This window comes from Lipomyces tetrasporus (genome assembly GCF_029532465.1).
Source record: "Lipomyces tetrasporus strain NRRL Y-64009 chromosome Unknown POJ06scaffold_11, whole genome shotgun sequence".
Lineage (NCBI taxonomy): Eukaryota > Fungi > Ascomycota > Lipomycetes > Lipomycetales > Lipomycetaceae > Lipomyces > Lipomyces tetrasporus.
This window is the reverse complement of record NW_026611606.1, coordinates 976,299-988,413: the sequence shown is the minus strand read 5'-3', so window position 1 is coordinate 988,413 and position 12,115 is coordinate 976,299. Positions and strand designations below refer to the sequence as shown.

The following is a 12,115-nucleotide window of genomic DNA, read 5'->3' as shown; positions in this document are numbered from 1 at the left end:
ATCCAAGCTATCGATAGTGGCCAAATTCAGCAACCGATTAGCTGCAAACACGTACAAGGTAATCGTATGCCGTACGGCGCGATTCCACAACCAGTAGTAGTTTAAAACTCACGCCTAGCGAGGAATTGTTTATCGTTCCGCACATGCTCGTTCGCCTCGACTAGTTAATGTTGAAGATATGGCCAATCAACTGCTTGCTGCGCAAGGCGGGCAGGAACTGGGCTTCAAACTTCACTAAACGTCGCCCGGAGCTTAAAACAGACTTAATCGTATTAAGTATGACTGCAAGCGGAGCCCTCTGCGAGGATCCAGACATTAATTAGGCAATGGTTTCTGAGCTTGTACGAATTACAATCACAAAGTACGGAATTACTGACACGCACATCTACAAGTATGATGGAACCGGTTTCATGATGGGGATTATCTCAACCGCGATGCTCGTAACCAGCTCAGAGAGATGTTCTCGTCCAAGACGTACTCAGCCAGGCAATCGAGAAATGGGTCTCGGTGATTCAGGCGTTAACTAACGGCGAGTCTTAAACGGAAAATTTCTAATTTGTCGAAACCACCCAAAAATTTAATTTTGCCGCAAACGCTCCCGACTTCAAATTTGGGTTTACTTCAGGAATACGGGCCCGACCGATCTCCATCCGCGCTCTTGAGACGAGTTAACTACAACCATCCATGGCTTCCGGTGTCCAGCACATCGATAATGAGGAAAAGACAACAGTCGATACCTTGATAACGATTTTGGCGCGTCTACGTGCGCGTCCGGACCCGTTTACTCTCATGTTCGAGTATTCGAGCAGTACCCATGACGCGATTCCGATAGCCCATGCTCTGCTCGATGAAGGTTATGACCCCAACGGAATGTCGAACGATCTCTGGACGCGTTTAACGAACAGTTATGCGAAAAGAATGGAGCTCTTGAAGTTTTTGTCGCCCGTTGGTGGGACGTTTAGTAGAGTTACGAGTTTGAGAGGATTCACCCCAAGAACACCTCTAACTTGGGACGACGTTGCTGAACGCTTTGAACACTTCACCTTTCTGGACGAATTAACGAGGTGGACGCGTGCATTTTATGTCGACATGTTACTTAATATGAGGGACAGGGGAAGAACGCCTACACCAACTAATAGAAGCACAGCTTCCAGGCCGAAGCATTTGAAGAGGATGGTATGGACTAAGTTCGACGTGAATGGAGTGTAACTGGCTAATGCTCATCTATATAGTTGCTAGACAGAGATGGCTGGTTTAGTGTTGTGGGAGGGATAATGGATGACGCAGGACCGATGCCAACCGAACCGCTAGCTAATGGCATGGCAACGCTTCATGTTGCACATATTATCCCTTTCAGTGCCAGTCGTCGTATTCCTTTAAGACATATGCTTTCTAAATTTGCGGGTCAAGATATGGAAAATTTACTAACTGGCCAAGGCATCAACGATCCATCTAATGCACTATTGTTAGATCCGACTACTCGTCAGCTTTTTGACGCATTCAAATTTGGTCTGGAATGCCAAAATGATCGATACTTTCTCAGAATGCTAGTGCCAAGGTGGTCGCTACCTCAAGTTTCTCGCCACTTTGATGGTGAAGAACTCTTATTTGGCCAAGGACCTGAACATGTTGCATTACCTTCAGCTCTCCTTTGCAATATCCGCTTAGCTGTCGGCCGTGTATTACGTGCCTGTGGGGCAGCAGAAACTATAGATAAGATTCTTCAAGATGAAGAGGATCTAAGTTGCGGAAACCTGGAAGGTGACTATGGGGTGCGAGTTGGGGCCTCGTATCTTGAGAGAGAATTGAGAGCTTTGCAAGGTCTTGACGAACTGGCTATCGATGGGCAAGAAGTTATTATGGACTCCGAAGAAGATCTTTCGGTTACTACTCGTCATATCATATGCGCATGAAACTGTATCCAGAATCTTTGAGTACAATGTTCTACAACCATACACAGGTACGTCAAGCGAAATAATCATGTTGTAGAGTGTCAATCAGGAAAGCGAACTTCACATGAGTGCGAAGAAATTGCCGTCTTGGATCATGCCAACCAACCAGTGAAGTTTATCCGGCAAAGTTGGTATGACCGTACACGGGGATTTGCTGTCAAAAGTATTATTGACAGCAAAGAGATAGTGCGTTGTAATGAGAAGTATATGTAGCGAAATATATATGCAATAAATAACTAAAAACATTTCTGAAGACGATTGAATTAGGACGAACTTTCTTAATCCAAAGGGGTTGGTCATTGTTAAAACTAGATCTTCGAATAGTTCGTGTGCTGTTTTTCAAAAACTATTTTTCAGAATTGGCATACGACTCTCCATGACGTTTGGAAGCTGGATTGTTGCTACGGTTGCACATTTAGTATGATATTCGTTGTAATTTATGGGTATGAACTGCCAAAGGGCACAACTCCATGCGATAATGGTGAATCATCCGATCTCACCATTTGCAATGAACTAACTTTTGTTATCTATGGCTTCCAGTGTCCAGGATATCGGTAATGAGGAAAAGACAACAGTCGATACTATGATAACGGTTTTGGCGCGCCTACGTGTGCGTTCGTTTTCTCTCATGTTCGAGTATTTGAACCGCACCCATGACGCGCTTCGGATATCCCATGCTCTGCTCGATGAAGGCTACGACCCCAACGGAATGTCGAACGATCTCTGGACGCATTTAACGAACACTGATGCCAAAAGAGCGCAGCTCTCGCAGTTTTGTCACCCGTTGGTGGAACGTTGAGTAGAGTTGCCAGTTTGAGAGATTTCCCGAACACCTTTAACTTGGGACGACGTTGCTGAACGCTTTGAACACTGAACGCAACGAAAAGGCGATGTGGCAATTTCGGCGAAACTGGTCATAATACTCGAACGTGTAAAATGGATTAAGAAACTGTCATAGAATTTTTTTTGCTTATTTTAATAAATCTTTATCAATGTGGTTGGTGATATCCATGATTTTCGGAGCTGTGGGTAGGCAGACTGGCACACTCGCTTATGAAATACGTTATTCGAATTACGAAGAAACGAATATAGTACGAATATTCTAATTCGAATAACGAATTTTATCGTTATTCGTGGACCCCCCTAAAAATCTTTATTCGTAAGTAGGGCTGTCGGCGGATGCGGATATGGCGGATTCTATCCGCCAAATCTAAAATACTGCATAACGGGCAGGCAATCCGAGACGGACGATACAGCCATATGGAAATTTCAGAGGTAACCTTTTCCCTTCTTTCGGCACTGGTGCTATCCCCATTTCGAACTAGCTGTACTATGCTACACCTAGTCTGGATTAGCCAAACCCTTGAGGTACTCTGCGCGTTCTCCTGAAGTTGACAGCGTGCGCTTGACAGGTTCCTGCTTGTCGTTCAGCTAATAATAGAGATGAATCGTTTTCAATATGACTACTTTGCCTTTCCCAGTGTTTGTGGTGGGAATTGCAACGCAGAGCACATGGAAACTTAGCTGAGAACAATGAAGTCGGCAAACCGTTCCACTGCAGTCCGTTCAACACGAGACAGGAGGCTCTGCGAATAGCGATCCAAGTCTAAGCGAACATCACTATCCGGGATGTCCGCAGCAACCCATGCAGGTTCCGAAAAAAAGTCGCGTACTTTAGGTCCAATTGTTGTAGGGAGATGGACCTTGCGGCGCCGATTTTCAATCAGCACCTACATTCGCATGGATGTGAGCAGGACAGGATAAATAAAGTCACCAAGAAGACGTTACTCAACCGTTCTGAAAGGGCGCCTCCTGTCGGCTCGCCAGATTTCAATGAATGCCTCCTCCAACTTAACCACCTGTGATTGCGTATTCCATTGGACCATACGCACCTAGCTCCAAGTTCGTTCGCCGCGCGCTTTAGCCACAATTTGTCTCATTCTTGCCATCTCCAAGTTGACATCGTCGATATCCTCATACGCAATCTCAGGATTTTTATGCCGAGGCGATTCCCTACGGCACACCAATATTACAGCTGTCGCATTGTGACCTTTGATCCACATATCCTTGTCACGACGAAGGCCAGGGCGTCGTCACTAAATCCGACTTCGATCGCCACAAGCAGAAGAAAACGACGCCGGAGACGTTGTTGCCTCCCCAGCTCGTGAAGTACGGCCAGCAACATCTCATCAAGTGTGGCAACCGAAATACAACCATGGAATGCCATGAGAAAACGCCAACCCGTTGTGAGAAGATGTACGTGTGGGGAACTCCGCCACAGTTTAGACCACGAAAGATTGAGTCAGTGTTGCCCTGGAGGGTGGCTGGCAAAATGTGGCCCATGTGCGTCACTAACGGACGACATACCCTAACCCATGCCGGCTCGTTCATGTGCACAATGTTGAATTGTTAGTGAATCGGCGCAGAACTCCGCGAATCTTTTTGCGTGCGAGATCACGCAGAATAGTCTGGTCTCAGCGGCACGTCAGACACCTAAAGAATTAAGGGACTATCATAGAATTCGTTTTGTATATTTTAAGTGGTTGATGATATCCATGATTTTCGCTGGTGTTGGTAATACGCTGATCCGCTCTTGCGAATTCAACACGGCTTGTTTCCAGCAATGGGATATCGAACAAGCAAAGCAGCCATGGATCGTGAAGAGCAGATGCAGATTGGTCTCACAATCGCCGAGGACAAGACCCTTGCGCGCTGGATCTGTCGATGTGCTATGACGGGACATAACTGGTTGTGGAGATGGTGACCTAGGGGTGTTAACGAATAAAATATTTCGTTATTCGTATTCGATATTCGTATTCGTAAAATTTCTTTTATTCGTAACGAATAAGGCTTGAACCGTCGAATACGAATAGCGAATATTATCCGCAGTTTATTCGTAATGAAATGACCCTAACCCTATGTGTAAACTTTATTTTAGTTGAACACGACGCGTAGTAACTAAACGCGTCTCTTACACAACGGCGCGTTCTATTCTACCAATATTCTTCAATTCCTTTGTAACTAATCTATACGTATCTACAGCAAAATGTCTGACAGCGGTCGTGAGATCTCCACCATAAGCGGAATGGACGAGGACGAGTTGTCCCTTATCATGTCTAGCCGTTTTCGTCAGTCCGAGAGAATTGACTATCACCTCCTTAATGACGGCAGTGACGAAGAGGCAGGTCCTGAAGACCGGATCGTTAAGAAGTTGCGATTGAATTTATCAACTGAAGGCGTTGAGCCACTTACAGCTAATAATTCGGCTAGTCAGTGGATATCAATTTCCCCTGCTCCAACCGACTCTCAGACGTCTGACACCTGTCACGAAGAGACTTCGTCGGTAGAAGAACTGCCAGAATCTTCTGGTGTCTCGGGTGAGTCGTCAGCACATCTCGACAAGAACCAGAATCTCTCACTGTGGTCAAACTTCAGCGTCTCTGAGCTTCCCGGAAAGTTATGGTATCCGAAGCGAGGCAAGAAGGGACCAATCGTGGATCGTGAGATTCGATGCAAAATGTGTGCTTGGAAGACGACGGATTCCGCCCGAGCAACTTCCACCAGCAACATGAAACTTCACCTTGGCAAGCATGGCATCCCATTGAATGGCGGTGATGGCCATGGACGGGATGAAGGGGAACCGAAGCAGCAATCGCTTACTACGATGTTCAAGAAGAGTTTTAAGGATGATGTAGCGAAAAGATTAGAGCAGAATTTGGTACGTTGGATGGTCACGGATGATATGGCGTTCCTGGCAATTGAATCATCGTCATTCCAACAAATATTCAACGATATAGGTGTTTCACTTCCATTCCGTTGCCGGCAGACTGCAGCTAGTCGAATTGATGCGGAATTCAATTTATGTCGGGCTCAATTGGTTGATGACTTGGCGCTAACGTGTCAGAGTATTGCATTGTCGCTGGATGTTTGGACCAGCAAAAACTCGAAGGCTATGTTAGGTGTGATCGGACATTGGATGACGGCTGATTTTCAATATCGGGAACAAGTTCTTGAGTTTGCAGAAATATCTGGAGCACACACCGGGGAAAACATGGCCGATATGTTGCATAAGACCTTGGTCGAGCTCGGAATTGAGCGCAAGCTTCTCACTATTACGGCGGATAACGCATCAAATAACCAAACACTGGTGTCTGACCTATACTTGTTACAGGAACAGCTCTTAACAGATGATACAACTGGGCGTCCTGAGGAATTTCGCTTTCAAGGGACTGATAGCTATGTCAGGTGTCTGGCACATGTGCTGAATCTCATCGTCAGCGATATTCTATCTGCCTTGAGATCAGGAGATCGCAAATCGGCAGTCGATGCTTGCGATCTCCTGCAAACAAATCAAAACCTGGTGTAAGGGTTGACGGGAATTGCACTATATGTTACGTGGAGCTGGATGGCTTGTAACGATATATTTTAGAATATTATCAATGAGGACTCGGACGGGGAACGAGCGTTTCTTATTACTCCTCCCTCGGCCCGGTCCGAGCCTCTACAACCAATAAGCACTAAATAATTACAAAACAAATAAGCAAAACTTTTCGTATCCGCGGACGACGTGTCGGCCTCGAGTCGGTGGAGCCTAGGTGGGGCCTCGGTGGGGCCTCGGTGGGGCGCCAAGCGCCGAGACAGGAACGAAGGTACGAAACCTCAGGAGCGGTTCCTGACATTCTCCCCTCGTCAAGGGCTCGGCTGCAAGTAAGAGTCCAGATCAGCCGGTCGCGGCTTCCGGGGATAACGACGGTGAAATTCACGAACCAAGTTAACACAACGTGTCAAGTGCGAGAGTGGTTCCCAGGTCTGTTCATCATACCCTAGCCACGTAACGCGGTATTCCACACCCTTCTTTGTCCGGCGGCTGTTGATAATCTCATCGACCTCGTACTCGAACTCGGAGTCGATTTCGATTGGAGGCGGTGGTGGCACCGGGCGACGCGGGAGATCGGACTCCACAAACTCTTTCAGTAACGAGACATGAAAGACGTTATGGATCCGCATATTGGTTGGTAGATCTAATCGATAAGCGGTCCTACCGATACGCTCCGTCACGGTGAATGGTCCCAGGTATCTCTCGTCGAGCTTTGCGGACGGACTCTTGGTTTTCAAATTTCGTCGTGACAACAAGACTCTAGTACCGATTTTGAAAGAGTGATCCCGATGGTGTTTATCGAAATAGCGTGCATGTTCCTGCTGTGCTGCCAGCATACAACTTCGAACTTCGGTATGTAGCTCCTCCAATCTTTCGAGACGTTCATGACCTTCCGTCGTCATGGCTGCCCCCGCGGGAACATCAAAGTGGTATGTGGGATGGTAGCCATAGTTCGCGAAAAATGGTGTCGTCTGAATGGAAGCATTGACCGTGTTATTATAGGTGAACTGGGCGAACGGCAACAGTTCAACCCAATTGTCCTGTCGCCGCGTCGTATACAGTCGCAAGTATTGTTCTAACGATTGGTTGACTCGCTCAGTCTGTCCGTCGGTTTGAGGGTGAAACGCTGTTGAATATTTCCCATTGGTTTGAGTCGTCTCTAGGAATGTTGTCCAGAACCTGGACAGGAAGACCGAGCCTCGGTCCGAGACGATATCCGTTGGGACACCGTGATTCGCGAAGATGTGCATGATAAAGAGATCCGCCAAATCGATAGCTGTGATTGTCTTGGTTACTGCAATGAAGTGTGCCATTTTCGTGAGGCGATCTACCACGACGAGAATGGAGTCATAGCCATCAGATACCGGTAGGCCCACTATGAAGTCCATGGATAATGACGTCCACGGTCGCTCCGGCACAGGTAGAGACTGCAAGGTTCCGAATGGCAGTCGGCGAGAAATCTTCGTGCGTTGACATCGTTCACAGGAGTCCACGAATTTGTTGATGAATCGCCGCATTCCTGGCCAGAAGAAGTCGCGACCAACCAGGTCATAAGTCCGCGCTCGTCCCGGGTGCCCCGCCGTTATGCTGTCGTGGTAAGAGGAAAGAATATCCGTGCGTAGAGCCTCGTCGTTTGGTACACACAGTCGGCTATTGTGATACACCAACCCTTCCACCAGAGAGTACCCCTGCTCGTCCCTCTTCTCAGTCGACCCGTCGTCCTTCCGTTCATCCAACCTCTTAACCAATCCACTCAACCATTCGTCATTGTACATGTTCTCTCTGATTCTTGTCTCTAGATCGCCTTCTGTTTCCATCATCAATTGTACAATACTTAACTGCGTCGCCGTCTCAATTTCAATATCCTGCGCCATCAACACACCCTCCACCTTCTCCTCATTCGTCTCAATCATCCTAGATAATGCATCAGCGCGACTATTCTCTTGTCCCTTGCGGAAAACCACAATAATGCTGAAGTTGCCCAATAGCTCGGACCATCGCAATTGTCGTTTGGAAATGTCGTGGCGCGTCGTGAAGTATTCTAGATTCTTATGGTCGGTATACACCTTGCATTTCGTCGTGAGGCTAAGGATATAGTGCCGCCAGGTCTTCATGGCTTCAATGATAGCCAACAACTCTTGGTCGTGTACGTGGTAGTTTCGTTCCGCAGTTTTAAGTGAGCGGCTAAAGTAGGCTACCGGTCGAAATCTGTCCTGTTCGTGGTCTCGCTGACTCAATATTGCTGCAATGGTTGTCCCTGATGCGTCAGTTTCGATGATGGTCTCTCGCGCGGGGTCGAAGTGCCGCAACAGCGGTGCAGATGTAAACGCGTTCTTGAAATTTTGGAAAGCCTCTTCGATCGCGTCTGTCCATACGAATGGTGCGCCCTTCTTTAGCAGCGGTGCAAACTTTTGATGCTTTGTCGAATAATCACTGATGAATTGCCGGTAGAAGTTTGCAAATCCCAGAAAGCGTTGCAACGCCCTCAAGTTCTTCGGAGCGGGCCAGTCTTTGATAGCACTAACCTTGTCGTCATTCATTTCCACGCCTTCGGTCGACACTGTGTAGCCTAGGAAATCGGTCTTTTTCACATGAAACTCGCTCTTCTCGCCCTTGACGTACAGATGATTGGCAATTAGTGTCTGAAGAATCTGTCGAACTTGTTGTTTATGCGTCTCTAGGTCGGGGGAGAATATCAAAATATCGTCGAGGTACACGATTGCGCACACATCCAGGAACTCATGGAGGACGTCATTCATGAGGCTTTGGAATGTGGCAGGGGCATTGGTTAATCCAAACGGCATCACCAAATATTCGTATTGACCGAACCGAGTCTTGAAGGCTGTTTTCCACTCATGGCCCACCGCGATCCTCACCAGATTATACGCTCCACGAAGGTCCAACCTTGTGAATATTATTGCTCCTCGTACCCGATCTAACAGATCCCCTATCAGCGGCAGTGGGTATCCGTTCTTAACCGTCACTTTATTTAACGCTCGATAGTCGATTACCGGTCTCAAAGTCAGATCCTTTTTCGCGACGAAGAACAGCGGTGCGCTCATTGGTGACGATGACTTCCTGATGAATCCCTTCGCTAAGTTCTCTTCCAAGTATTCTTTCAACGTTGCGAGTTCGGGGTCGGACAGAGCGTAGATTCGCGCCTTCGGCACTGTTGCTCCGGGTTCGAGTTCTATCTTGTGATCGTAAGGTTTCGTCGGCGGTAACTTGTCGGCATTTTGTTTCAGGAAGGCTGCTTCCAGATCGTGGTACTCCGCCGGTACGTTTTCCAATTCACTCTTCCTATCAGTTACGATGTTTCCCAACACTGTCCGCGTGAGATCTACCGTCTTGTTTCGCCAATCGATGTCAGGGTTGTATCGTTCCAACCAATCGAATCCCAGGATAATGTCCGCATGTTGTAGTGGGATGACAATTAGTTCTAATGTCATACCGGTTCGATTAACGTCAACCACTACTTCGACAACCTGTGTTGTTCTTATCGTTGTACCGTCCGCCAGTTCGACCCTAATATTTCCTCTTGTTTTCGTCTGCCAATTCCTCCCTTCCACGAACCCCTTATCGACAAAGCTGTGAGACGCCCCCGAGTCAATCTGTGCCGAAAGCAGAATCGGCTCGCCCCTGTTCAACACCTTGACATGAACGTTGAGGAGATTGGACGCCTTATCGCTGCTCAGTAACGCGTCCAGAGCTACTGAGCGTAGTCGTTTTTTGGCTTCTTCGGGCATGCAGCACTCAGGTGTCCCCTCTCTGCGCAGATAAAGCAGAGTCCAAGTCGTAAACGGCGATCTCGCTCCTGTTTGTCGATTCGGTCCTGATTTCCGAGCTTGGCTAAGTCAAGCTGCATAGGTTCGGGTTCAGCAGGGTCCGCTGTCGGATGGTATGTCTGTGATATAAACGAATTGGGCCGCCCCTTTTCCATTTGTCGTTCCATGTGTCGCGAGTCGACCCTAAGTGCTAACGCGCGCATCTCAGGTAAAGTTGTCGGTTTGCCAATTCTGGATAACTCGTCCTTAATGTGGTCCTTCAGTCCGTCATAAAATTGGTCGCAAAGGGCCTTGTCGTTCCAACCCAAATGCACCATCAGCGCTCCAAATTGCGCTACGTACACAGACACCGAGGTCTTCTGCTTCAGCCGTCGGATCTTGCGCAAGGACGTTCCCGGTTTGTCAGGGTCGCCGAAGGTTTTCGCGAACTCCGCGACTAAACCTTCGAACTCATTAAAGTCCTCATTCGTCTGGTCGACAAACGGCTTAACCCAGTCGTGAGCTGGTCCACGAAGGTAGCTCTTAAAGCGAAGCAGCTTGCGGCGCTGGGACTCCTTGTCGAACCCCGTAAGTTCCATGTAAGTGGAGAATTCGGAGAGGAAGCGATCGACTTTCTCGGGCCCCGAGCTGAAGGTGTCCGGTTCTTTGGCCTTCCGGCCTTGGGTCGTGGGTGTCTCTTTCTCTGTCGCCTTAGGCTCCGGGTTTCCCTCCCCAGCCTGTTGCGTCATCGGCTGCAGCATGTTTTCCGTAAACATTGCCTGCAATTTTTCTGTCTGCTCCTGCTGTCGAACCAGAGCTACATTCTGTTGCGCGATCATCTCCTTCTGTTGCTCGATCGTCTGCTGGAGGAGCTGGAGGTAACTAGTCATGTCGGTAGGGTCCATTTCGTCGGTCGGTTAACGTGTTGTGTTTATCACGGCCACGGATTGATAATATAATGTAAGGGTTGACGGGAATTGCACTATATGTTACGTGGAGCTGGATGGCTTGTAACGATATATTTTAGAATATTATCAATGAGGACTCGGACGGGGAACGAGCGTTTCTTATTACTCCTCCCTCGGCCCGGTCCGAGCCTCTACAACCAATAAGCACTAAATAATTACAAAACAAATAAGCAAAACTTTTCGTATCCGCGGACGACGTGTCGGCCTCGAGTCGGTGGAGCCTAGGTGGGGCCTCGGTGGGGCCTCGGTGGGGCGCCAAGCGCCGAGACAGGAACGAAGGTACGAAACCTCAGGAGCGGTTCCTGACACCTGGATATTGACTCGCATTCGGCATTGTCTAGACTTCGGATCATGGCTCTTTGGATAGCCCGCACGCCACAACGAAAGGAACAGTGGAAGGTTATGTGCAAAGCAAACGGATTGAAATCTAAATTCATCGAATATGACGTGGATACCAGATGGAATTCCACCCATAGAATGCTCCGGGACGCCATCGAAGCAAAGCAACAAATAAGAAGGTGGGTTGCACAGCAGCAATATCTTCCTCCTTTTAGTGCCCAAGATTGGCATCGTTTGCAACAAGTCGAGACTATTCTGCAAAAATTCGAAGAATTTACTTTGACCGTATCCAAGAGAGAACCTCAGATCAGCCTCGCGATCCCAATCTACTATGAATTGCACGATATGCTCAATGATGCTGCTTCCATGGAGGGAGAATTTTCTGAACTTGATGTTGATATTGCCCATGCTGTCAAGGCAGGCTTAAAAAAGTACCAAAAGTACTATAACTGTATGGATGGGGTAGACGCATATTATATAGCTCTCGTCCTTGATCCACGCTTCAAAGCTCTACTTTTGGAGAAAGAACTTGGAAAATCAACTGCCGCGAAAGTCATTACTCATCTGAAGGAGGTTCTACATCGACAGTACCCGCTAACAACAGACCCTGTGTCGGTTTCTGCAGACGAAAAAATAGTCACAGGGTACAGTATTGAAGCGCGAGTTCTGCAGAAATTGCAACCGCGACAACGCCGTGTATCTGATATTGACCGG

General features: G+C 47.9%; 3 protein-coding genes across 3 annotated transcripts; 2 read left to right on the top strand and 1 right to left on the bottom strand.

Annotated features, from left to right (window-relative positions):
• Positions 1 to 201: 201 nt before the first annotated feature.
• On the top strand, positions 202 to 2,205 carry POJ06DRAFT_261939 (uncharacterized protein). The gene is made up of 2 exons (XM_056188681.1): positions 202 to 1,176; positions 1,233 to 2,205. The coding sequence occupies exons 1-2, from the start codon at positions 685 to 687 to the stop codon at positions 1,911 to 1,913; spliced, it is 1,173 nt and encodes a 390-aa protein (XP_056041079.1). The 5' UTR covers positions 202 to 684; the 3' UTR covers positions 1,914 to 2,205.
• A 136-nt stretch (positions 2,206 to 2,341) lies between these two features.
• On the top strand, positions 2,342 to 2,934 carry POJ06DRAFT_35989 (uncharacterized protein). The gene has a single exon (XM_056190929.1). The coding sequence runs from the start codon at positions 2,482 to 2,484 to the stop codon at positions 2,749 to 2,751; it is 270 nt and encodes an 89-aa protein (XP_056041078.1). The 5' UTR covers positions 2,342 to 2,481; the 3' UTR covers positions 2,752 to 2,934.
• A 472-nt stretch (positions 2,935 to 3,406) lies between these two features.
• On the bottom strand, positions 3,407 to 3,930 carry POJ06DRAFT_36002 (uncharacterized protein). The gene is made up of 2 exons (XM_056190930.1): positions 3,746 to 3,930; positions 3,407 to 3,682 (listed from the first exon to the last, which is right to left on the bottom strand). Exons 1-2 carry the CDS (start codon positions 3,836 to 3,838, stop codon positions 3,473 to 3,475), a joined length of 303 nt encoding a protein of 100 aa, XP_056041077.1. The 5' UTR covers positions 3,839 to 3,930; the 3' UTR covers positions 3,407 to 3,472.
• Between the last annotated feature and the right edge of the window lie 8,185 nt (positions 3,931 to 12,115).

What these genes read in the sequence shown, in the direction of transcription:
- POJ06DRAFT_35989 (XM_056190929.1), top strand. Translation starts at nt 2,482, where the DNA reads ATGGCTTCCAGTGTCCAGGATATCGGTAATGAGGAAAAGACAACAGTC.
- POJ06DRAFT_261939 (XM_056188681.1), top strand. Translation starts at nt 685, where the DNA reads ATGGCTTCCGGTGTCCAGCACATCGATAATGAGGAAAAGACAACAGTC. An exon ending in CGAAGCATTTGAAGAGGATG is followed by an intron (nt 1,177 to 1,232) that starts GTATGGACTAAG and finishes TCATCTATATAG; the next exon opens with TTGCTAGACAGAGATGGCTG.
- POJ06DRAFT_36002 (XM_056190930.1), bottom strand. Translation starts at nt 3,838, where the DNA reads ATGGTCCAATGGAATACGCAATCACAGGTGGTTAAGTTGGAGGAGGCA. An exon ending in GGAGGCGCCCTTTCAGAACG is followed by an intron (nt 3,683 to 3,745) that starts GTTGAGTAACGT and finishes ATGCGAATGTAG; the next exon opens with GTGCTGATTGAAAATCGGCG.